Source organism: Lithobates pipiens, unplaced genomic scaffold (assembly GCF_037356315.1).
Source record: "Lithobates pipiens isolate NorthernLeopardFrog02 unplaced genomic scaffold, aLitPip1_a1.2 Scaffold_27, whole genome shotgun sequence".
Classification (NCBI taxonomy): Eukaryota; Metazoa; Chordata; class Amphibia; order Anura; family Ranidae; genus Lithobates; species Lithobates pipiens.
This window is the reverse complement of record NW_027507788.1, coordinates 218,007,005-218,030,398: the sequence shown is the minus strand read 5'-3', so window position 1 is coordinate 218,030,398 and position 23,394 is coordinate 218,007,005. Positions and strand designations below refer to the sequence as shown.

Here is a 23,394-nt window from a genome sequence, read left to right as displayed (position 1 = left end):
TTGGTACACCCCGCACTCCGCCGCGGTAAGCGTACAGTCCGAAGTCGCCAAGCGGACATCTTTTTACACCTACCGCAAGCCAAGGGCTCCAAAAATTCCAAAAACCCTTCCACCGAAGAGCCTAAAACTCCTCTACAACCCTTCGTAGACCATACCCGACAGAAAAAAAAGTAATGCCTTTTTTTTTTTCTTAAAAAAATCACTTTTTAAATAACAAAAAAAATTCCCTGAGAGTTATATGGCAAATGACTATAGTGAATGGAAAAAAAAAAAAAAAAAGTTTTGATGGCAAAGAATAAAAGAACAACGTCAACGCGCGCTGTCAATAAAGTTGGTTGAAGGGAAACGAAAGAAAAAAGAGGCGTATCCTCCGGCTCGCTGACTACAAGTCCCGGCAATCTCCGCGCGGCCGCCCCGGGCGATTTCCTCCAGAGGCGGACCAATCCCGCCGAGGAGGAGAGATTAACAAAAGCGAATTGTCAGTGACGTCACAAGAGCCGGGGAGGAGGGTGAGAGAGAGGGGGGGTAACCGGAGAGGAGAGCCGGGCGAGGTGGCTGGAGGAGGAGGACGAGGACATGGACTGAGAGAGAGAAGCGGCTGATTGAAGAGGATCCTCACCTGACAACCCCTGGGACCGAACCCTCAAAACTCCAAGAGGGGGTCACCTGACTGGAACACCCCTCAGAGGAGCCAACAGAGGCTCCCCTCCCCCCACTGCACCCTAAAACTCCAGGAGGGGTCACCCAAAGACAACCCACCTCTGGTACTGGGTCACCTGGGCTCCCCCACCCCTTCAAAGAAGACTGAACCCCAAAACCCAAAGGAGGGGGTCACCCTAAGGTCCACCCACCTTCACCGGACCACCACTGGTCCTTGGATCGCCCCTTCCCCCCTCCAGGATCCAACAGCACTGCTGGGCTTCACCCCCAGAACCTCCTTCAAAGAAGACTGAACCCCAAAACCAAAGGAGAGGTCACCCTAAGGTCCACCCACCTTCCCTGGTCCTGGATCACCCTCCCCCTTCCAGGATCCAACGACACTGCTGAGCTTTACCCCTGGACCTCCTCCAAAGAAGACTGAACCCCAAAACCGAAGGAAGGGTCACCCTAAGGTCCACCCACCTTCACCGGGCCACCACTGGTCCTAGATCGCCTTCCCTCCCCCACCTGATCGACCTACGTTCTAGGAGTCAGCCATTTCCTAGGCTACCCCCCCCCCCCCTCTCTGGACCTCCATCAAAGAAGATTGCACCCCAAAACTTGAAGGCATCTAACCCCTCTTCCCTCCTGAAGCTCATCCACCATCTTCTGATCACTGCCGGTACTGGATCCCCTCCCTTCCAGGATCCAACAGCACTCTTGAGCTGCCCCCCCCTCTTCCCTCTCTGGACTGCCTTCAAAAGAGGACTGAACCCCAAAACTCAAGGAGAGGTCACCTCAAAGCCCTTTGTTTGATCACCACTGGTCCTGAATCACCCCCCCCAGGAGACCTTCGCCCCACACTCCCTTCAGGATCCAGCAGATCTCCTGGACTACCCATTGCTGTCTCCTCCCCTCCCCCCCCCTAGACCTTCTTCCATGAGGACTGCACCCCAGAACTGAAGAAGGGGGGTCACTAAAGCTTATCTGTCTTCATCGGATCACCGCTGGTACTGGATCACCCCCCCCCACCACTACCACCAGACCTTTGCCTCCCCCCCCCTTTCAGGATCTAGCAGATATCTCTTGGGCTACTTGCTATTCCTCCTCCCTCCCTCCCCCTGGACTTCCTTCGAGAAGCTCGAGGAGGGGGTCACCCCGAAGCCCGTCCACCTTAGTTGAATCACCTCCCTTCCAGGATACAACAGCACTCCTGAGCTGCTGTCTCCCCCCCACCCCCCTCCTTCTTGGACCTTCTTCAAAGGACTGCACCCCACCACACGAAGAGGGGGTCACCCCCAAAGCCCATCCACCTTCACTGGACCATCACTGGTACTGGATTACCTTCCCCCATCTCAGCACCCTTCCACCAAAGAACCTGCAGATCTCCTGGGCTGCTCCCCCCCCACCCACCCTCTCTGGACCTCCTTCCACAAGGACTGCACCCCAAAACTCGAAGCCCCATCCGCCTTCCTTGGATCAGCACTGGTCCTGGATCACCCCACCTAACCACCCTCCCTTCGAGGACTCAGCAGCTCTCCTTTGGCTTACCAACCCCCCCCCCCCGGACCTCCTTTTTTGGACTGTACCCTAAAACTTGAAGGAAGGATCACCCTAAAGTCCATCCACCTTCATCGGATCAACACCCCCATCCCTAGGGGTCGTCTCTTCCTGTGCTAACCCTCCTCCCCCGCTCAGGACCCCCCACCCCAGGAGGACAGAAACCCCCCCCCCCCCATATTTTGAAAAGTGATTGCACCACTGGCATCCACACGGACTGGATCGTCTCCTATAGTGGATCTCTTACGCCCCACCTCCTCCATGTTGGGGGGTCCCTCAGCCTCCTGACCCCCCCCCACCCCCACCCCCACTTACCTCTCCAGGAGCCTTCAGAAGAAGATTGAAGCACAGAGATCGAGTGATATACTCAACCGTACACCTTTTCTGGATCACCCCCCCAATCAAGATTCGTTTTACGAAGAGGGGTCCCCCCCCTGGATCTCTGAGCCCCCCCAAAGACCTCTCCCTTCCAGCCATGGATACCGCATCAACCTCAACTTTTGATTCAGAGGTAAGTTGATTTTTATTTTTCTATTGATCTGCATGCCTTCCTACCCCCCCATCTAGCATGTGCTCTGAGTACCCCCCCCCCCCCCCCCCCCCATGATCTGTCTTCTCCCCCATGGCTGAGCTGCCTAAACACATCAGCCCTCTCTGGCTGGCTGACCCATCTCTCATTACAACTTACGCCATCTTGTCCTTGCACACAAAAAAAAAAGTACATTTGGTGGCAGGTCTGGAGTGTCGTCCCCCCCCCTCCCCCTCCCCTGGGGCAGGTGTCGGTGCCCCCCATCCTTCCCTCTGCCCCCTCCACCCCTCCCCCCCTTTATCTGGTGCTTTGGAGGCATTTTTATTGTCTGAGGATTGTGCTCTCCAGGTATGTGCCTGGCAGCTCGATCGCACACACAACAGATCACCATCTTGAATCCAGTCCAAGCTCAGGACTCCGAGGCGTGACCTGCGTCTCGGGTTTTGGGGTGTAAAAGGCACATTATTAACCCCCCCACAATTGGGTGGATATTAAATGCTTAACTTGATTGTGATCAGGGGTTGCTGGGGGGTGTATAGGAAAGAATAGGGTGCTCAGGAATGTACCCCCCTCTAATACGATTAAGCTATACAATGTAATTCTGCGATCAGTACCCCACTTTAATGGGGGGCGAGGGGGTGACCCCCATCCGGATTACCCCGTTTTAGCTTTATAGAGCAAAGTCTTGCTCCGAACAGCTGCTGGAAAATCTGGTTGTCCTTGACAATCATGATTTGGGGGGGGGGGGTGTAGATTGTGGGGGGGGGGGTAGGAGGGTCATTGGATGGACCCCCCCTCCCCTCGCGTTAGTGGATCCCCAAGGGTCTGCTGACCACCTGGAAGTTTCAGGTCTGACTTGTCTTGAGTTGAGGTCCAAGGTGCTGATCTTGGAGGTTGAACCAGCGTGAACCCCAAAACCTAAAAGGGGATTTGCTAATTCAAACCCCCCCCCCCCCCAAAATGCAGAGATCATCAACCCAAGCTTATGGAGAATTGCTGGCGGATGGGGTATGCAGCTCAGCCAGACTACACCCACTCCCTTTTAGTATTGCTAATAGATTTGGCTTTGTTTGTGGTTGGTGGTGTTGGGTTGGTGGTGGGGGGGGGGGGGGGGGGTAGATCCTGGGTGCGATCACTTTTGTGAGGGGTGGGGGCTGGCTCGGTAAGCTTGGCCACCTTGGGCAGAGGGTGGCACGAGGGGGTTAGCCCCCTACCCTGCATCGCCCTCCCAGGTATTGATCTTCACCAGACGAGCTTTCTTTTTTATTTTATTTTTAATGTGATCTTCCAACAAGTATATGTTGGTCGGGTGAGAGATCGTAGATCGTAACCCCCCCCCACAATGTTTTGTGATCATTTGGGGGGGGGGGGGGGTTCATATCCTACTGTGATCATAACGACCTGCTCTGCTAGACACCCCCCCCCTCCCCCCACCAAAGTGAAGAGTGAGCTTATGATTTATAAAGCAGATGGACCCCCCCCCCCCATTTGCAACATTGTAACTACAGTCCAACCTTCAAATGGTTATTTTGTGTCAGGAGGAGGAGTTGTGTAGATACATTGTATCGGTTGAGGGTGGGGGGTTTGATCCCCTGTCTGTGGGTGATTTGATTGTTACATAGTGACCGAGACGCGGGCTCTGCGGTGTAAAGGGGTTCTATATGAAACCCGACGACTATAAAACCCTTTGCAATCAGTGGCCGATCGTCACTCTACCCCGCTGTCTGTGGGTGATTGTTACAAAGTGACCGAGACGTGGGGGGGTGGGGGGTCCCTGCGCTCTGCAGTGTACAGGGATTCTATATAAAACCCGTCGGCTATAAAACCTTTTGCAATCAGTCGCCGATTGTCCCCCCCCCCCCCCCCCCTGTCTGTGGGTGATTGTTACAAAGTGACCGAGACGTGGGGGGGGGGGTCCCTGCGCTCTGCAGTGTACAGGGATTCTATATAAAACCCAACGTCTTTGAAACCTTTTTTTTTTTTTTACGACGTTGAAATCTGTCGCAGATCGTCCCTCGATCCTGTCTGTGGGTGGGAGACGTGGTGGGGGTCCCTGGGCTCTGCAGTGTAAAAGAGATCATATATAGGACTCTGCCTTCTATATAAAACCTGACTATGAAAAAAAAAATCTTTTGCAATCCGTCGCCCGATCATCCCGCGATCCCCTGGGCGTTGCTTTACCATGCAGGGTGCAGATCGTTCATTCGCTCGCCCCCTCCCCCCCACCACCCTTTCCAGTGCTGTGCAATACGAAAAAAAAAAAAAAAACCTTGCTCTTGGCTTTTTCAGGGTTAACCGTCAGTCATTGCTAGCTCCTCCCACTTGGGGCTTTCCTCTCGGCCCCTCCCACTGTGTCACTGGGGCTATGGGTGTCCCTTTAGGGCTGCAGTCCCAGTGCTTGCTGTGTATGCAAAAGCTGCACCTTTCCACTTTTACCCCGGCCCTTCCTGTGCCGGGGGGGGGGGTGATGGGCTCGCGTCTTTGGCGGTGAAATGGTTAATCCGGGGTGACTCACTCGGCGCGGGTGGATCTTGATTTATTTTGCGCCGGTTGTTCGAACTGTGGCGTTGATCGCCTTTTATGACGTTCGGAGAGCCTTATTCTGGGAAGGGGGGGGGGGGGTGTAAAGTGGGGTTACCCCTAGCAACTGGTTATTTGCAGACTGATCGGGCTGAAGTGTAAGCGTCGGTGACTTTGCTTAATATTGTTTTCTTCGATTTGTGTTTTTTTTCTTTTTTTTAAGAGCGTATTGTGTTTATTGGAGATTTAATAGGAGGAAATGATCATAAATCAAACTTAATATGGATTTGACGTTCGGTGTGGGTACCTCCTGCGTTGGCGACTGCAGCAATATGCGCCGTCGGTATTGTGTGTATGTTGAGTGGAACGTCTCGTCTACATGGAGTGGGAAGAGGCACTCCAGACGTCGTCCAGATGGCCAGAGGAGTCCTGTCCTGGCAAGGTCTTTGGTGTCGGGGGCGTGTGACGCGGCTCGCTCGGCGGAGCCAGCTGCCGCAGGGGTATCTCTCTCGCTCTCTCATCACCCCGTGATCCGTTTAGCCCCAGAGGAACTGCAGGTTCCAGCATTCCAGGGACTGTAGATCCTTTCTCGGATTGGTAGTAACAGATGGCCAAGCCTCACTGGTCAGCCCGTCTTAGAGTAACATTTCTATATCGGCAGATTGGGGCGCGTGACGAGGCTTTGCTTGGCAAAGCAGACTGCTGCAGGGGGTATCTCCTATCGTGCCGTGCTCCCATTTACCTCCCGAGGAACTACGAGTTTACCTCCCTGCTCCTGACTTCCCAGTTGCTGCTACAAATACGAGGCCCCCCCTTTTTTTTTTTTTTTTTTTTTTAAATGTCTCCAGAGCCTTCTCATTTATTACACACCTGTGAATGCAGCAGGAGGAGTGAGACTTCAAATGGAAACTGGGTATGATATTGTGGTTTTCAAGAAGCCAGTAGCTGGGTCTGTTCCTTTTTTAAAAGCCCACCCATAAGGGAATATTTTGGGTCTCCCTTTAGCTCACAATCCTAGACCAGGGGTTTCCAAACAAAGGGCCAGTTTACTGTCTTTCAGGCTTTAGGGGGGCCAGATTTCGGCCAGTGTGGAGTAGAAAATTCCCCAATATTATTGGGGAGGTAAACTATGCCTCATCATTGGTATCAGTAGGAGGAGTGCCCCATTGTTGGTTTTAGTGGGAGGAATAGTGACCCATCATTGGTATTGGTGGATGAAATTGAACCCCATTGTTGGGTTTAGTAGGGGGACTAGTGCCCCATCGTTGGTATTAGTGGGAGGAATAGCGCTGCATTATTGGTGTCAGTGGAAGGAATAGTGCCCCATTTTTGGTATCAGTGGGAGGACTAGTGTTGCATTATTGGTGTCAGTGGGAGAAATGGTGCCCCCCGTCGTTGGTATCGGTGGGAGAAATGGTGCCCCCATCGTTGGTATCGGTGGGAGAAATGGTGCCCCCATCGTTGGTATCGGTGGGAGAAATGGTGCCCCCCATCGTTGGTATCGTTGGGAGAAATGGTGCCCCCATCGGTGGGAGAAATGGTGCCCCCATCGGTGGGAGAAATGGTGCCCCCATCGTTGGTAGCGGTGGGAGAAATGGTGCCCCCATTGTTGGTAGCGGTGGGAGAAATGGTGCCCCCATCGGTGGGAGAAATGGTGCCCCCATCGGTGGGAGAAATGGTGCCCCCATCGGTGGGAGAAATGGTGCCCCCATTGTTGGTAGCGGTGGGAGAAATGGTGACCCTCTGGTTTGAAATCAGTTGAAGGAAGAGGGCTGGATAAGGGCAGGCAAAAGGCCACAGATTCGGCCCCTTGCCCACAGTTTGGAGATCCCAGCCCTAGACTGGTATCTATTCTCTTTAGAAGGGAGAGGTAAAGTAGCATAGTCTTTGTATCTAATATTTGATTGTTCTAGAAGGTTGAAGCTATTGAGGTGCAGGACCTACAAAGCCTAGCGTCACAATGCTTGGGACTTGTAGTTCTTTCATTTGTTGGGGGTCCATAGCTCCTCTGGCTCCGCCATAGGTTGATCTAACAGAGGGTCCCGGTCCCTCGCGCACTGTGATTTTTAGACCAACCATTTTCGAGTCGGTTTCAAGCCAACCATGGAGGTCCCTCAGATCCCGACGGCACTGAAAATGCATGCAAATGTTATTTACCCATCTGCCAAAATGCAAACGGAAAAACAAATCAATATAGCATAACCTCTTAATCTAAATGCATATGATAAAAATACAAGGCGTATTTAAAAAAAAAAAAAAAAAAAAAAAAGGGGGCGGACCTAGGTGCCTTGCTGTTCGGCTCACTTTACATCTCAGGTCTATGGGGAACATCAGCCCCGTCTGTCTAGAACTGCATTGTGCTTTCAGTACTGGTGTGACCAATCTGACCTCTCCCGATAAATGGACAGGCTAACACGGCGTGCGTTAACAACACAGCGCATTGACGGTCATGTATATTGCGTTGCGGCGCCCCAATCATTGGGTCTTACTAACGCATTAAAATGCCCAAAAAGATGTACGTAGTTTTTTTGAAAAGCTGGTGCAACGGGTAACATGTGTATTTGCACAGGGCAAAGGTGTGAAAGCAGCCTAAGGAATCAGAAAGCATTGGTAGTGAGTGGTATAGGTGTTCCAGCATGCGGTATATTAGGGAACCCCCACCCCCCCTCCCTGGCGGGGGGAGGCACTCTTGGCAAACAAGGACCAATCTGTGTGTCGGAGATCTTTCAGTATATAAGATCCAACATGCACGAGTCCCCCCCCCCCCTCCCCCGTGATCCCTCTTGTGTTAAATTAGTCCTACAGAGAGAATTTCATCGCCATAAGTCTCTTTATCCTGGGAACTCTTTATATTTCCTTTGTTGTCCCCCCTCGTTGTCAGGCCAATCGTTGCCATTGAAGAGCAGCCGAAGTAGCCTTGTTTATGTCCCTCTTAAGGGGTCTTAAGGTAGCCGATCATCTGACCCCCCCCCCCCCCCCCTCTCCTCCCTCCTTCTTGTTTTTGTCTCTGGGCATTAATCTAGTTTGGCTGATGTGGGGGTCTTGAGGAATGAAGGGGCTTTTATTGTGTAGCCGTGTCACAATGGTGCCATTCTTGTGGTCCTCGCTCAGCTCTATGCACACCCAGTTACGGTCAGAGGGCCAATAAACATAATCGGGGGGGGGGGGGGGGGGGGGTAGAACTGTAGACAGAAGCCTTTAATTGCACTTTCATCATGTGCGTAAGCGATGGATTCGGGTATTATTAGCAGATCGCCGCAGGGGGGGTCATTGTGGTCGAGTCACTCGGTTCATGGCTGAATCTCCTGAAGCTAAAAAGTTCTTTTTTATTTTTTTATTATTATGTTTATTTTTTTGCTAATTTGCCCGTCGCTTGTAGATTTAGACTAACGAACGCCATAATATATATTACTGCTCGATCTGTAGGGCTGACCATGCGATAGTTGTGGGTAGTTTGATGTTTGTAAGTTTATGGGGCCCCTCCTTCCCCAAGTCCATATGTACAACAGGATAGATCTCCAATAACATCCCTAACCCCCCCCCCCCCCCCCAGTACAGACGCTCCTGACAGCAAAAAAAAAAAAGGAACCTGCCCACCAATACAGGCTCCTCACTACATAACTGACCCCCCACTTAGTACAGATCCCTCAAAGACCCCCCTCCACCCCAGTGAAGACCGATTAGTACAGACCCCCCACGCCCAGTACAGCAGAACACCAGGGGGAAATATGTATTTACCATTAAAGTGGGGTTCCTGCACTCAGTACAGGCCTCCCCAGTATATACAACCCCCTTCCCCCAGTACAAAATAATCTGAAAGGCCTACCCTAGTACATACAGACCCCCCCCCCCCCCCAGTACACAATCCCCAATACAGCTGAACCCCAGGGGGAATAAAAATCTGAAGTTACCCTTGAAGTGGGCTTCCTCCTGCACTGCTTTTTGTATAGGGCAGGGTCCCCCCCCTTCAATAAAGACCTCCCCAGTACATACACCCCTCTCCCCCAGTACAAAACCATCAATACAGACACCCCTCCCAAGTACATACATACTCCCCCAGTGTAGAGACTCCTCAGTAGAGACACCCTCCCCCCCCCCCCCCCCAAGTACAAAACCATCAGTGCATACTCCCCCAGTACAGAGAACCCCCCCCCCCCCCCAGTACAACACCATCAATACAAACACCCCTTCCTAGTACATACTCCCCCAGTATAGACTCCTCAGTAGAGACACCCCCCCCCAGTACAAAACAATCAGTGCATACTCCCCCAGTACAGAGACTCTTCAGTACAGAGAACCCCCCCCCCCCCCCCCCAGTACAACACCATCAATACAAACACCCCTTCCTAGTACATACTCCCCCAGTATAGACTCCTCAGTAGAGACCCTCCCAGTACAAAACCATCAATACAGACACCCCTCCCAAGTACATACATATACTCCCCCCAGTGTAGAGACTCCTCAGTAGAGACCCCCCTCCAAGTACAAAACCATCAGTACATACTCCCCCAGTACAGAGACTACTCAGTAGAGACCCCCCCCCAGTACAGAACCATCAGTACATATTCCCCCAATACAGAGACTCCTCAGTACAGAGACCCCCCCCCCCCGTACAACACCATCAATACAAACACCCCTTCCTAGTACATACTCCCCCAGTATAGACTCCTCAGTAGAGACCCCCCCAAGTACATACATACTCTCCCAGTGTAGAGACTCCTCAGTAGAGACCCCCCCCCCAGTACAAAACCATCAGTACATACTCCCCCAGTACAGAGACTACTCAGTAGAGACCCCCCCCCAGTACAGAACCATCAGTACATATTCCCCCAATACAGAGACTCCTCAGTACAGAGACCCCCCAGTACAGAGACCCCCCCCCCCCCCCCCCCCCCGTACAACACCATCAATACAAACACCCCTTCCTAGTACATACTCCCCCAGTATAGACTCCTCAGTAGAGACCCTCCCAGTACAAAACCATCAATACAGACACCCCTCCCAAGTACATACATATACTCCCCCCAGTGTAGAGACTCCTCAGTAGAGACCCCCCTCCAAGTACAAAACCATCAGTACATACTCCCCCAGTGTAGAGACCCCCCCCCCCCCAGTACAAAACCATCAGTACATACTCCCCCAGTACAGAGACTCCTCAGTACAGTCCCCCCCAGTACAAAACCATCAATACAGACACCCCTCCCAGTACATACTTCCCCAGTATAAACACACCCCCCCCCCCCCAGTACAGACTCCTGAGGAAAAATTCTGACGTTACCCTTGAATCGGGGTTCCTCCCCCAATGCTCTTTGTCTAGGTCTGGGGGTCTCCAATCTTTTCAGTATGAAGACCACATTGTATTTTATCCAAATATTCATTGGCCAGAAAGAAGTCCACTGCTCTTTGCATCAGAAATTCCCCTTTCACATCTTGGTTGCCCCCCTCCCCCCATGCCATCAGATTTCCTGTGACCCGGGTAAAATCTTACCGGTGCCCATAGGCACGACCCATCCAATCCAGACATTTACAGATATTGGGGTGAAAGTGGTTGGAAAAACGTATCCAGTTGCTTTTGTTTTCTGCTAAGATATACAAAGGACTGTCCAGAGACTCCAGTGAGTGCATCTCCCACCTCTGCATGGCCCGAGTGCTGGTTCCTCCTGGGCATTCATGTTGGTGGCGGAGCCTTGGACCCCTGTGAGATGATTGGATGGCGAGGATGCCTCTGGCCCCCCTTTTGGATTTCCAATGGTGCAAATATCAGAGGGTGTTCGGACATGCAGGCATGACCTCCCTCCAACACACTGGAGCGATCGACTATGAGATGCAGATATAATTGTTGGCATTGGTTCTCTTAGACGGGAAAGTTATTTTAAGGGTTTGTCCATGTTAAGAAGGTTGCTCTATTGTCTTTTCTAAATATAGTGGGCGGAGCTAGGAACTCTGATTGAAAAATCTCAATTTAGATTTTTTTTTTTTGTTTGCATTCAAAGTGCTGCCATGTAGTTGTAGTCCTCTGGTGATGGCCTCCTGCTGTGTTCAGCCATTTTGTTGAAGCCTCAGCTTTGTCCCCATTGAGACGTATTCAAATCAGGGTTGTCTCTTGTGTATTGTAAACTGCCCGGCTTAGACATGCAAATCCAGGAGCATCCCGGGGAAGGAGAGCGGGCAGGAATTGTGTGTAAATGTCTTGGTGAGCGGCCGCGTGTTCATGAGTGTGTGGGGGGGGGGGGGGGGTATTGCCTGTATTTATCAGAGCTTTACCTTCACAACCACAAATATCACCCCCCCCCCACCCCTCAGCAAAACAGTTATGGCCTCAGGCAAAGATCAAAGAGTTCATCTTGCATACAGAACCACTACAACATTGCCGTACACAGCCCAAGTAGTGCTCCCTGGCACTACCCGATAGTAAACCTCCTGGCGCGGTCCAGTGATACCCCCCCCCCTCCTGGCGCGGTCCAGTGATACCCCCCCTCCTGGCGCGGTCCAGTGATACCCCCCCTCCTGGCGCGGTCCAGTGATACCCCCCCTCCTGGCGCGGTCCAGTGATACCCCCCCTCCTGGCGCGGTCCAGTGATACACCCCCCTCCTGGCGCGGTCCAGTGATACCCCCCCCCCTCCTGGCGCGGTCCAGTGATACCCCCCCCCTCCTGGTGCGGTCCAGTGATACCCCCCCCCCTCCTGGTGCGGTCCAGTGATACCCCCCCCCCTCCTGGTGCGGTCCAGTGATACCCCCCCCCTCCTGACGCGGTTCAGTGATGCCACCCCCCTCGCTCCTGGCGCGGTTCAGTGATGCCACCCCCCTCGCTCCTGGCGCGGTTCAGTGATGCCACCCCCCTCGCTCCTGGCGCGGTTCAGTGATGCCACCCCCCTCGCTCCTGGCGCCGTCCAGTGATGCCACCCCCCTCGCTCCTGGCGCCGTCCAGTGATGCCCCCCTGGCGCAATCCAGGAATAAACTCCACCATCTTTGTGGTTTAATAACGCACCACAGTACGTTGTAGGGCATTGCCATGCATTGAGATGTCGGGGTGCCACAATATTACTATGGTGCACCAAACACATCGGTGTGAATCCATCCATATTGGTGTGCTTCCAGGTTTTTATTCCCTCCTGACAACACCTTCATCTGCGCCATCTTTGTTCAGGTATCATTCAGGGTGAAGATCTACTTGCTGGACAGAGGTAACGCAATCGCATAAACCCCGCTGCCTGCGCAGTTCTTGGCTGTGATCAGAAACGTCTGACGCAGCTCAGCCCCTGCTGTCGTCTCTCAACTCGTGACTTGATACAAAGTTACAATGTACAATCTGAGCGATCGCTGGGGGAGGGGTGAAATTCTTCCTCCTGCCTGCAGCAGACTGCTGACACCATCTCAGCCTAGGCACCGTCACTGGACTGGAGCTCACAGGTGGTGGGGAGTAGTTCTTGTCTGGCTTGTTTCATCCTCTGTACTTCCAGGTTTAACCACAAGGGGCTCTGTGGAGCGCTGATCACTGTGGTTGTTGTCGTCGTGTGCCGAGCGCTGCAATACATTCATATGGTAATGAGGGCGCAGTTGTCTTATGTGCTTAATTAGTATGTCAGCGCTTGTTTACTGCATTGTGTTTTTTTTTTTTTAACTCTTTCCATTGATCATACAATTACTATAATCGGCTATTCGATTGCTCATACTACTGGTTTTCATGTGTCCTGAGATACATATAGGATCATATACCATTGAGGGGTTCCCACCATCCCTGTGCTGAGTTCCTGGGTCTGTACACCCGCTGTGCCCATTATGAGGGGTTCCCACCATCCCTGTGCTGAGTTCCCGGGTCTGTACACCCGCTGTGCCCATTATGAGGGGTTCCCACCATCCCTGTGCTGAGTTCCTGGGTCTGTACACCCGCTGTGCCCATTATGAGGGGTTCCCACCATCCCTGTACTGAGTTCCCGGGTCTGTACACCCGCTGTGCCCATTATGAGGGGTTCCCATCATCCCTGTGCTGAGTTCCCGGGTCTGTACACCCGCTGTGCCCATTATGAGGGGTTCCCACCATCCCTGTGCTGAGTTCCCGGGTCTATACACCCGCTGTGCCCATTATGAGGGGTTCCCACCATCCCTGTGCTGAGTTCCCGGGTCTGTACACCCGCTGTGCCCATTATGAAGGGTTCCCACCATCCCTGTGCTGAGTTCCCGGGTCTGTACACCCGCTGTGCCCATTATGAGGGGTTCCCACCATCCCTGTGCTGAGTGTCTGGGTCTGTACACCCGCTGTGCCCATTATGAGGGGTTCCCACCATTCCTGTGCTGAGTGTCTGGGTCTGTACACCCGCTGTGCCCATTATGAGGGGTTCCCACCATCCCTGTACTGAGTTCCTGGGTCTGTACACCCGCTGTGCCCATTATGAGGGGTTCCCCCCATCCCTGTGCTGAGTTCCCAGGTCTGTACACCCGCTGTGCCCATTATGAGGGGTTCCCCCCATCCCTGTGCTGAGTTCCCTGGGTCTGTACACCCGCTGTGCCCATTATGAGGGGTTCCCCCCATCCCTGTGCTGAGTTCCCAGGTCTGTACACCCGCTGTGCCCATTATGAGGGGTTCCCACCATTCCTGTGCTAAGTTCCCAGGTCTGTACACCCGCTGTGCCCATTATGAGGGGTTCCCACCATTCCTGGGCTGAGTTCCCGGGTCTGTACACCCGCTGTGCCCATTATGAGGGGTTCCCACCATTCCTGGGCTGAGTTCCCGGGTCTGTACACCCGCTGTGCCCATTATGAGGGGTTCCCACCATTCCTGTGCTAAGTTCCCGGGTCTGTACACCCGCTGTGTTTGGGTCATTGTAATTATCATGTGTGTTTTTCTGTCCCTCCTCTATAGGGAAGAGGGGGAGGGGGGAGCAGAGTAATGGAAGAAATCTTTCAGCTGATGGTACTGAAACGGTTAACTGTTGAACACACTCACACTCTCTGTATTTCCTACAAGTACTCATTGGCTCCCCCATGTGGCCGGTCTCATGTACTGCGTACGAAACAAGACAACCAGTTTGAGTTTCACAACTTCTGAATTCGGCATTTCACAAAGCATCGGTCCGACCTGCAGATACATTTACACAGATCTGTGTCCAGAGAACACCGCATGTCACATTGTGGAAATCACTTTGGTGGGGGGTCCCAGAATGTGAGGGTGTTCAGTATTGTGGGAGTTTGTTGCTGTAGAGGGGGGGGGGATTGGGGCGTTTATTGTCTTCCCTGATATTTATACCTATACAGATGTCTTGTTTTCTACTTTCATTTCCTGTTCATGATTTTTATTTGTCTCGGCACAGATTGGGGTTCATGTACTAAAACTGGAGTGCAAAATCTGGTGCAGCTCGGCATGAGAGCCAATCGGCTTCAGCCTTGTTCCATTAAGCTTTGACAAAAAAAAAAAAAACTGGAAGCTGATTGGCTATCGTTCACAGCTGCACCAGATTTTGCACTCTCCACTTTTAGTAAATCTCCCCCCCCCCCCCCAGTGTGTGTGCCAGCAGAGCGGCAGAATATGAATTAGTTCTGTGAGGTCGGGGGGGGTCATCCTCCATAGAGCTGGGACTCACCGTGTGACTTTTTTGTTTCCTCTTCAGGACGGGACGCCAAACTACCAGCGGAGGAGGACGGTGGAGGATTTCAATAAGTTCTGTACGTTTGTCTTGGCCTATGCCGGCTACATACCGTACCCCGAAGAGGTAAGCTACTGTTGTGCGTCTGCGGTCCTTCCCAAAGATGGCCGCTCGGGGCTGTCTTCATCAAGCTTTATTGCCAACATTAGTACATGTACAACATTATTACACCGTCAGCACACAATAGCAGAATATGTTTTATGTGTAGAAGAAAGTACCCCCCGATGTGTATTATGAAGATATTTGAATTCTGCTGCTGCAAAATGAGCTTTGCTTTGAAACTCTGAGCTCATATTGGGGGATGGGCGTCATGGAGAACATTAAAGGGTTAGTTTACCTCTGCAGGAAAAAAATGTAACACTTAGGGATGCACCAATACTTTATTTTTTATTTTTTTACGAGTACCTTTTTTTATACGTATCCTTTATAAATTTTTTTTTTTTTTTTATTTATTTTTTTCTTGGTACTCGCTATTGGCGAGTACCAAGGAAAAAAAAAATTCAAACAAAAAAAATAAAGGATACGTATAAAAAAGGTACTCGTAAAAAAATAAAAAAGGTATTGGTGCATCCCTAAGTGTTACCGATACCTACCGTTTTATTAATTTTTAATTTTTTTGCTTTTTCAAAGTGAAATGTGTAAATATGTTAATATATATGTGTAAAAATATTCACTAACAAAGCAAACAAAAAAAAAAATTTTTTAATTTTTTATCGTTCATAAAATAGACGTGAACAAAAAAAGAAGCAGGAAAATTAAATGGAGGAGAATAGGAAGTTAATTAAGGCTGATTAGAGGATGAAGAAACAGAAAGATACAAAAAGAAACAATGTTTCTTTTTATTTTAGTGTTTCAGCTGCTGAGCAATGTTGCTTTTTTTTTTTTTTTTTTTTTTTTTTGACGGCTCCAATTACCGGACTTCTTTAACACAGGGGAGACCCACAAAGAACCGAGCCTGAAAGTATCGGTTTCAGGTATCGGTGCATTTGCACAAGTACTAGTATCGGTGCAACCCTAGTAACACCATACAGCCACCTCTTCGCCCCATTTCCCGTTTTTACTTGCCTCCGGTGATCCCTGAGCTGTCGCAGGTCTCTCCCGCGGCCACTCCAGCGGTCGTGAATAAATTCCCCACTCCTATCTGTCTCCTCTGTGCTTCCATGATGGACCAGAGAAGTTCACTGTGATGGCGCTGACCAATCGGAATCGCTCTGACCCGTTTTTCCGAAGTGCAGCATGAAGAAATGTGGGGATTTTAAATCCCTGGACCACTGCGCTGGCTGCAGGAGCCAGGATCACCAGAGGTAAGTACAGGGGGGACCAGGGAGCTGGGGGTGGGGGATCTGTACCATGGTACTTCACCCTTTCGTTTTCTGTAACGGTGAACTAACATTTTTTATTGGATCAATCCATGCTCTACTTAAAATACTGTAACAGGTTCTCTTTGAAGCAAGCAGGATATGGACCATACGGCACACTAAGCAACCATTGCTCCCAACTGTCCCTGATTTGGAGCAATGTCTCTCATTCCTCCTCGCCTGTCCCTCATTTTGGTCTGATTTTTATAGTTGTATATAAAATGCACTTTTTATCTATCAAAAAGGGTTTTCCAGTGCTAAACCTTTCATCCGAGTCCTAAATTGGTGCATTTGCAAATTCCAAAAGACAATATAAAGGAATAGTAGTAAAAAAGCACTTGTGGGTTTAACCCATCTTGTTTTTTTGTACAATTCTCCTTTAAGGGGGCGTGGCAAGGGGTGTGTCCTATGCCTGCATACTTTTTCTGATAGGTGTCCCTCATTCCCATTTCAAAAAGTTGGGAGGCGTGCACGCCACCGCTGGATATATAGCGGCAGCCAAAGCTCTGACTCTTCTGGGATGTGTCTGAGCGCACCACTAAAGTGGAATTCCAAGCTAGAGCGATCTAATCTCAGATCTGCCCCCCCCCCCCCCAACCGCTATTCTAAGGATACTTCTACCTATTCTCAGTTCGCTATGGGTCCAGTCACATGACTAGCAGCTTCAGGGGAGAGGAGGGACAGCCGACTGTAGATACCTCATAGTAGGCCTATGGGTGACATATTTCCGCTCAGGCATTACTAGCCGTTGTCAGAACTCTTCTCTTCCACTGCAGAGATTACATGACCGGAGCATCCTGAGAATAGGGAAAGGCTGGAGCTTTGGCCATGATAACGGGGGGAACGGGACAAATCCTGGAAGTCGACATCTCTGCAAAAACCTCATAGGAAAGTGTATTATGGCCTCCCAGGCAACGCCCCCAAAGCGTTTCACTCCGCCCATGGAGTGTCATGACTAAGCTCTGTGGGAGGAGTAAGAGGAGTTGGGGGCGTGGCCTAGTTGGAGCCCAGGCTATGGCTGTCATACACCACCTTACAGGGTTTTGCAGAGATGTGCGACTTCCAGGATGTTTCCCTTTTCCATTAGTTGTCTAGAACTGGGGGGGAAGCTCTGCACTCCAAACAATTGCTACTTAGGCCGCGTACACACGCGGGGACTGTTCGCTCAACTTTGTCCGCTGAACAGTGTTTCGGCGGACAGTCCGCTCGTGTGTGGGCTTTCAGCGGACAGTCTGCTGAACAAAGTTTTTCGGAAATTCCGAAAAACTGTCCGCTGAAACTTTGTTTCAGCGAACAGTCCCCTCGTGTGTAGGCTTGTTCGTCAAACTAAGTTCCGCACATGCTCAGAAAGGATTTACACGCCGAAGTTTGCATTGCAGTGTATTGGACGTCGTTTTCTAGTCCCATCGTACGTGCCGTTCACGTCATCGCGCACGCTTTCAGCGGACTGTTCGTTCGTCGTGTGTGGGCAAGTCCATCCATGCTAATTTTGAGCGGACTGTCCGCTGAAACTGTTTGACGGACAAAGTTGAGCGAACAGTCCCCGCGTGTGTACGCGGCCTTAGGAGGACCTGGGAGGGGGGGGGGGCGTTGAGCAGCACCTGTCAGTGTAGTGTAGGTCACAGGTTCGCTTTAAACACACCTGTGTGGTGTAACAGTAAGTTGAGCCGTCTCTTATCTGTCTTGCAGAAAGAAATACAGTAGAGTTGTAATATAGTCGCCATTGACATTCTTCTGCGGTGACGTGGCTGTGTAACGTTGATGCAATTACTTCGCTGCTGATTGGATTATCTGTGGCTCTTCACATATCGGGGATGGGGGATGGGTGATCAAGCGGCATCATATGACACAAAGCTGTAAACATGTAGGGCCCCAGAGGCTAGATTTTATTAGATAGATATCTATCTCTATCTGTATAATACAGTGGTTGCCACTGTACACATATCCGAGAGAAAAAAGTGGTATTGGGGTGCTCAGCAAAGCCCTGTAGTACATATAGTCCGAAAGGGTGGCACTCACGGGTCTTGAGAGGTGAAGGTTTGGTTTCGGGCGCCGCTCGCGCGCTCTCTCTCGCGCGCTCTCTCTCTCGCGCTCTCTCTCTCGCGCTCTCTCTCTCGCGCTCTCTCTCTCGCGCTCTCTCTCTCGCGCTCTCTCTCTCTCGCGCTCTCTCTCTCGCGCTCTCTCTCTCTCGCGCTCTCTCTCTCTCGCGCTCTCTCTCTCTCTCGCGCTCTCTCTCTCTCGCGCGCTTGCTCTCGCTCTCGCTCTCTCTCTCTCGCGCGCTCGCTCTCGCTCTCGCTCTCTCGCTTCAGTCCTGAGGCCGGATGTTCAGTAGAGGAATTGTCCCTGTAATGTGCTTTAGCGGGTTAACGTGAATAATGTCGACAGACAAATCTGTTTCCTCTTTCTCCACCCGTGTCTGATCTGTAATACTATGCAAGCCGTTTCATCTGCAGTTTCTCTGGTATTAGGGAGGAAGTTCTCATTCAGAAAATTTTTATGTACTTGTAAATGTTCATTCCATATACAATCCACGAAGACCGCCTTGGTGTGTCTCCCAGCTACATTAAAAGCACTGGTTTGGAGGTAGCTTATAGGCTGTATTTTCTGTTCTGAGGTCCACCATACAGGAATCTGCTACTTGGCACAAGGGGCATTGAGAGGGAGCAGATTAGGAGGCCAAGAGGCCCCCCCCCCCCCATTAGATTTACCAGCACCCACTGTATGTAGTTTGAGGGTCTTCCCATACAATCCATCAATTTATACGCAGGTATATTTGGTCATATTTTAGCTGTTTCGGGTAGAGTATAGACTAGTTAAAGCCCATCCTTTTAAAAAAAAATATATATATTTTTTGGCTATGTGTCCCATTTGAGATTTCCATTCACTCACTGTTCTGTACACACAACGAGAGAACATTCGCCAAAGTAAGATAAATCTTCTTAGATCAGTGGTGGTTAACTTTATTGATATGGAGGACCTCAAGTGGGGCCCTTAACATCACTAATGGGCCGTACATATAATTCAGAGGCTGCGCGCGTGATTCGGGAGATGGTCAGAGGCTGCGCGCGTGATTCGGGAGATGGTCAGAGGCTGGGCGCGTGATTCGGGAGATGGTCAGAGGCTGGGCGCGTGATTCGGGAGATGGTCAGAGGCTGGGCGCGTGATTCGGGAGATGGTCAGAGGCTGGGCGCGTGATTCGGGAGATGGTCAGAGGCTGGGCGCGTGATTCGGGAGATGGTCAGAGGCTGCGCGCGTGATTCGGGAGATGGTCAGAGGCTGCGCGCGTGATTCGGGAGATGGTCAGAGGCTGCGCGCGTGATTCGGGAGATGGTCAGAGGCTGCGCGCGTGTTTCGGGAGATGGTCAGAGGCTGGGCGCGTGATTCGGGAGATGGTCAGAGGCTGGGCGCGTGATTCGGGAGATGGTCAGAGGCTGGGCGCGTGATTCGGGAGATGGTCAGAGGCTGGGCGCGTGATTCGGGAGATGGTCAGAGGCTGGGCGCGTGATTCGGGAGATGGTCAGAGGCTGGGCGCGTGATTCGGGAGATGGTCAGAGGCTGGGCGCGTGATTCGGGAGATGGTCAGAGGCTGGGCGCGTGATTCGGGAGATGGTCAGAGGCTGGGCGCGGGATTCGGGAGATGGTCAGAGGCTGGGCGCGGGATTCGGGAGATGGTCAGAGGCTGGGCGCGGGATTCGGGAGATGGTCAGAGGCTGGGCGCGGGATTCGGGAGATGGTCAGAGGCTGGGCGCGGGATTCGGGAGATGGTCAGAGGCTGGGCGCGTGATTCGGGAGATGGTCAGAGGCTGGGCGCGTGATTCGGGCTGTGGACATATCACATGAGACTGTTAGAAATCACTGATCTAACAGAGCAATAGGGAAACACGGATTAGTGGCTTCGAGGACGCGAGGGTCACACAAAAAAATGCCAAAGGGCCGCAGGTTGGGCACTGGGGTCTTGCTTGTCATCAGAACAAGCTTCCCTATTATTGGATTTCACCTCTATTTCTGTTCTGGTAACAAAACAGTATTTTGAATTTTCCATCACTTTCAGTTGGGGTGACCATGGATTACCCTTCTTGATCTAAAGGAGAATGTCCAGATTGTGATATGTGGACATCCCTAGGAGATTTTGTAAAGGGTAGTTTTTCTCAGTCCTTCATGCAAAGAATTTATTTTTTGGTCCAACAGTCTTTTTATGATCCATTTTGATACCCAAGCAATCATAGACTATGCCTGCACCCTATGACAGTCATCAGGTGGCTTCCCATTTTCATGGCTGCTTTGCTTCTTATCAGAGGACTATGAATCCTCTATGAGGTGTGAAGGAGTGAGACGATGAATGGGGGGGGGGCCCTCTTGTATTTCTACATAAATTAAGGGAGAAAAAAAAAATTGAATTGTGCGGTTGAACCTCCCCTTCTGGCAGACGGTGGAGCTGAATGCAATCCTCCAACATCGGGAATGATCCCACCAGGGAAATCTTGCCTGTATTAGCAGCCCGACATCGGGAAATGTTTGTTTCATTATCCAAAAGCAGAACTTCAGAAAAAAATATTCCTGGACAAAGTGTCTTAGAAATCAAAGCGCCAAAATATTTGGGCTTTAATTATGACAGATTAAGGTTTTAAAGGGAATTTTATAATTTTTTTTTTTTTTTTAAATGTTTTACATAAACATTAATCAACACACACATACCAGTTTTTTGGACATCCCATTACAGGTACTGATGGATGAGAAGACGTGGCTTCTTAATGGGCATTCCAAAGCTGTTCAGTAGGGTTAAGGCCAGGGCTTTATGCAGTTGATCCATGATTCTCCACACCAAAGGCTTTCCACATTCAGCCAAAATATATATATATTTTTTGAGGTCAGTTGCTGATGTTTGATGAGAAGACCTGGCTCCTTAATGGGGGCTCTGATTCATTCCATAGGTGTTCGGTAGAGTTGAGCTGGAGCTGCACACCACGTTCGGGGGGTAAAACCAACCTTGTTTAGCAAAACCAAAGACATTCCACCCAGGATCCTCCCTCTAATATGTTTTGTCCCCGGCCAACAGAAAGGTTCAGGTCAGGGCTGTTCTCAAGTTCCTCCGGACCAAATTTCTAAAACCATGACTTTAAAGAGCTGGCTGTGTGCACAGGGGCGCAGTCGTGGTGGAACAAAAAAGTATCTTCACCAAACGTTCATCACAAATTTGGATGAGCATAATTATACAAAACCTGCAGCTTGAGGGTCATATGCGGTCCTTTTATACTTGTGTGGCCCTCAGACTCCAGCAGCCTATAATGGGAGGGAGAGCATTGATTTGTCTTCATTTGACTTCCTCCAATCTCTCACTGTCTTGGGTTTCTAGTCTCCAACCAAACCTATAGCACGTCCACACTCTCTGACCATCCTTTCCTCTTATTTCTGCGGTCTCTCACAGTACTTCTTAGCATTGTATATATTAAATATTATATGCAGCCTTTTGCTGATGTCAAGGGCTGTATTTGAGACCTATACCTCCTAGGTTGGTAACCACTAAAATGTTTTTGGGGTTGATTTACTAAAACTAGAGGGTGCAAAATCTGGTGCAGCGACGTATAGAAACCAATCGGCTTCCAGGTTTTTTTTTATTTTTTCTCAAAGCTTAATTGAAGAAGCTGGCTACACTAGATTTTCCTCTCTCCAATTTGTCTAGAGATCCACCTACCTTACCTTTTTTGAGGTGATTTATGATCCCTTTTTTTTTTTATATTGCTTTCTCCAGGAGACTCCACTCCGAGCCGGGTCCAGCCCTCCAAACAGCACAGGAAGTACCGTGGACAGCGACAGCTGGGACTCCAGGTTCCAAGACATCCCAAGCACAGAGGCTCTCCCAATCAAAAAACGAAGAAATTTTGGAGAGCTGAAACATGAACGCTCCTATCCTTCCATGATGAAACGCTCCAAGTTCAGCAGTTTCCTCCTGGAAAGGAAAAAGCTTGACAAAATCAAGAAAAAGAAAAAGCTGAAGAAGAAAGAACAGCAAATGGTGAAGGAGGAGGAGGAGTACCTGAAAACCGTCATAAAACTGGAGCCGGAGAACCCCTATCCGGGAGAGCTCATGCCACCTCCGATCCCAGACCACCCACTGGACCTCAAGATGTCCCCACAGCACCTCAAGATGTCCCCACCACACGAGATGGAGGAGCCGATGCTGGAGAGCTGTAATAACAGTATGGACAGTGCATCCATGACCATGGTCTCTGACGACATGGATGAGATAAAGACTGAGTACACGGAGGTGAACCTGGGGAAACGAACGGTCATACGACAGGGAAAACAGGTGGTGTTCCGGGATGAAGACAGCACAGGCAATGATGAGGACATCATGGTGGATTCAGGTAAATGTTGTTTCTTTTAAAGTAAGCAGTCTGTGGTAGAGCTTTCTGGCAGTTGCATCGCAAAGTCCAGCTTGGCTGGTATGTCCCATTTCTTGTTTGGTTTCTGGTTGGGCAAATCTCACAATTTTTTGCTTTTTTAGCTTCCCTTAGATCTGGGTGAGTAGATATTTTCCAGCAGAACTCCCAGCTTTGCCCAACTGCACAAAGCCAGATGATGGAGGCACACATTGGATTTTCCCCTCTTGGGAAGTCCTTCTCTAGCAATGTGCCAACCTCATAATGGGCTTGTGGGAGCGGATGACCACCAATCGATGAGGCTGAGAACAGAAGTTTGTTCTATATGGTGACCCAGGGAAAGCACCGACTCGCTGATGGATCGCCCCCTCTCCAGTTGACACCCTTGACCACCCAGAGTTGGGGAAAAAAAATTGGTTTAGATAGCCAGGAAGTCACGTCGTGAAAAATACCATTGTTCCCTGTATTCTGAACCTCTTTTATTGTAGGAGAAATGTTCTCTGGCTTCTAAACTTTTCTTGTCTGTACATTGGGGAATGGAAAGGTTTCCTTTTAACCAATCGTATAATGTAGGGGTCTAAACTTTCTAAACAAAAGGCCAGTTTGCTGTCCTTCAGACTTTAGGGGAACCAGACTGTGGCCATTGGGCATAGAAACTGTCCTGGCATCAGTTGGAGTAGAGACTGCATCTTTGGTGTTAGGGGAGAAATAGTGCCCCATGGTTGAGGTTAGTAACAGGATTGCCCCACTGTTGGTGTCGGTGGG

The 23,394-nt window shown here is 50.6% G+C and overlaps 1 protein-coding gene across 1 annotated transcript in view; it reads left to right on the top strand.

Moving 5' to 3' along the window:
- The first annotated feature begins 392 nt into the window (after nt 1-392).
- The window catches only part of PHF13 (PHD finger protein 13), a 38,444-nt gene continuing 15,442 nt past the window's right edge, over nt 393-23,394 (top strand). The window contains 5 exon segments of the mRNA XM_077458260.1: nt 393-2,710; nt 14,856-14,957; nt 21,999-22,337; nt 22,340-22,396; nt 22,434-22,614. Of these exon segments, the coding sequence (XP_077314386.1) occupies nt 2,675-2,710; nt 14,856-14,957; nt 21,999-22,337; nt 22,340-22,396; nt 22,434-22,614 (715 nt within the window). The 5' untranslated portion in view covers nt 393-2,674.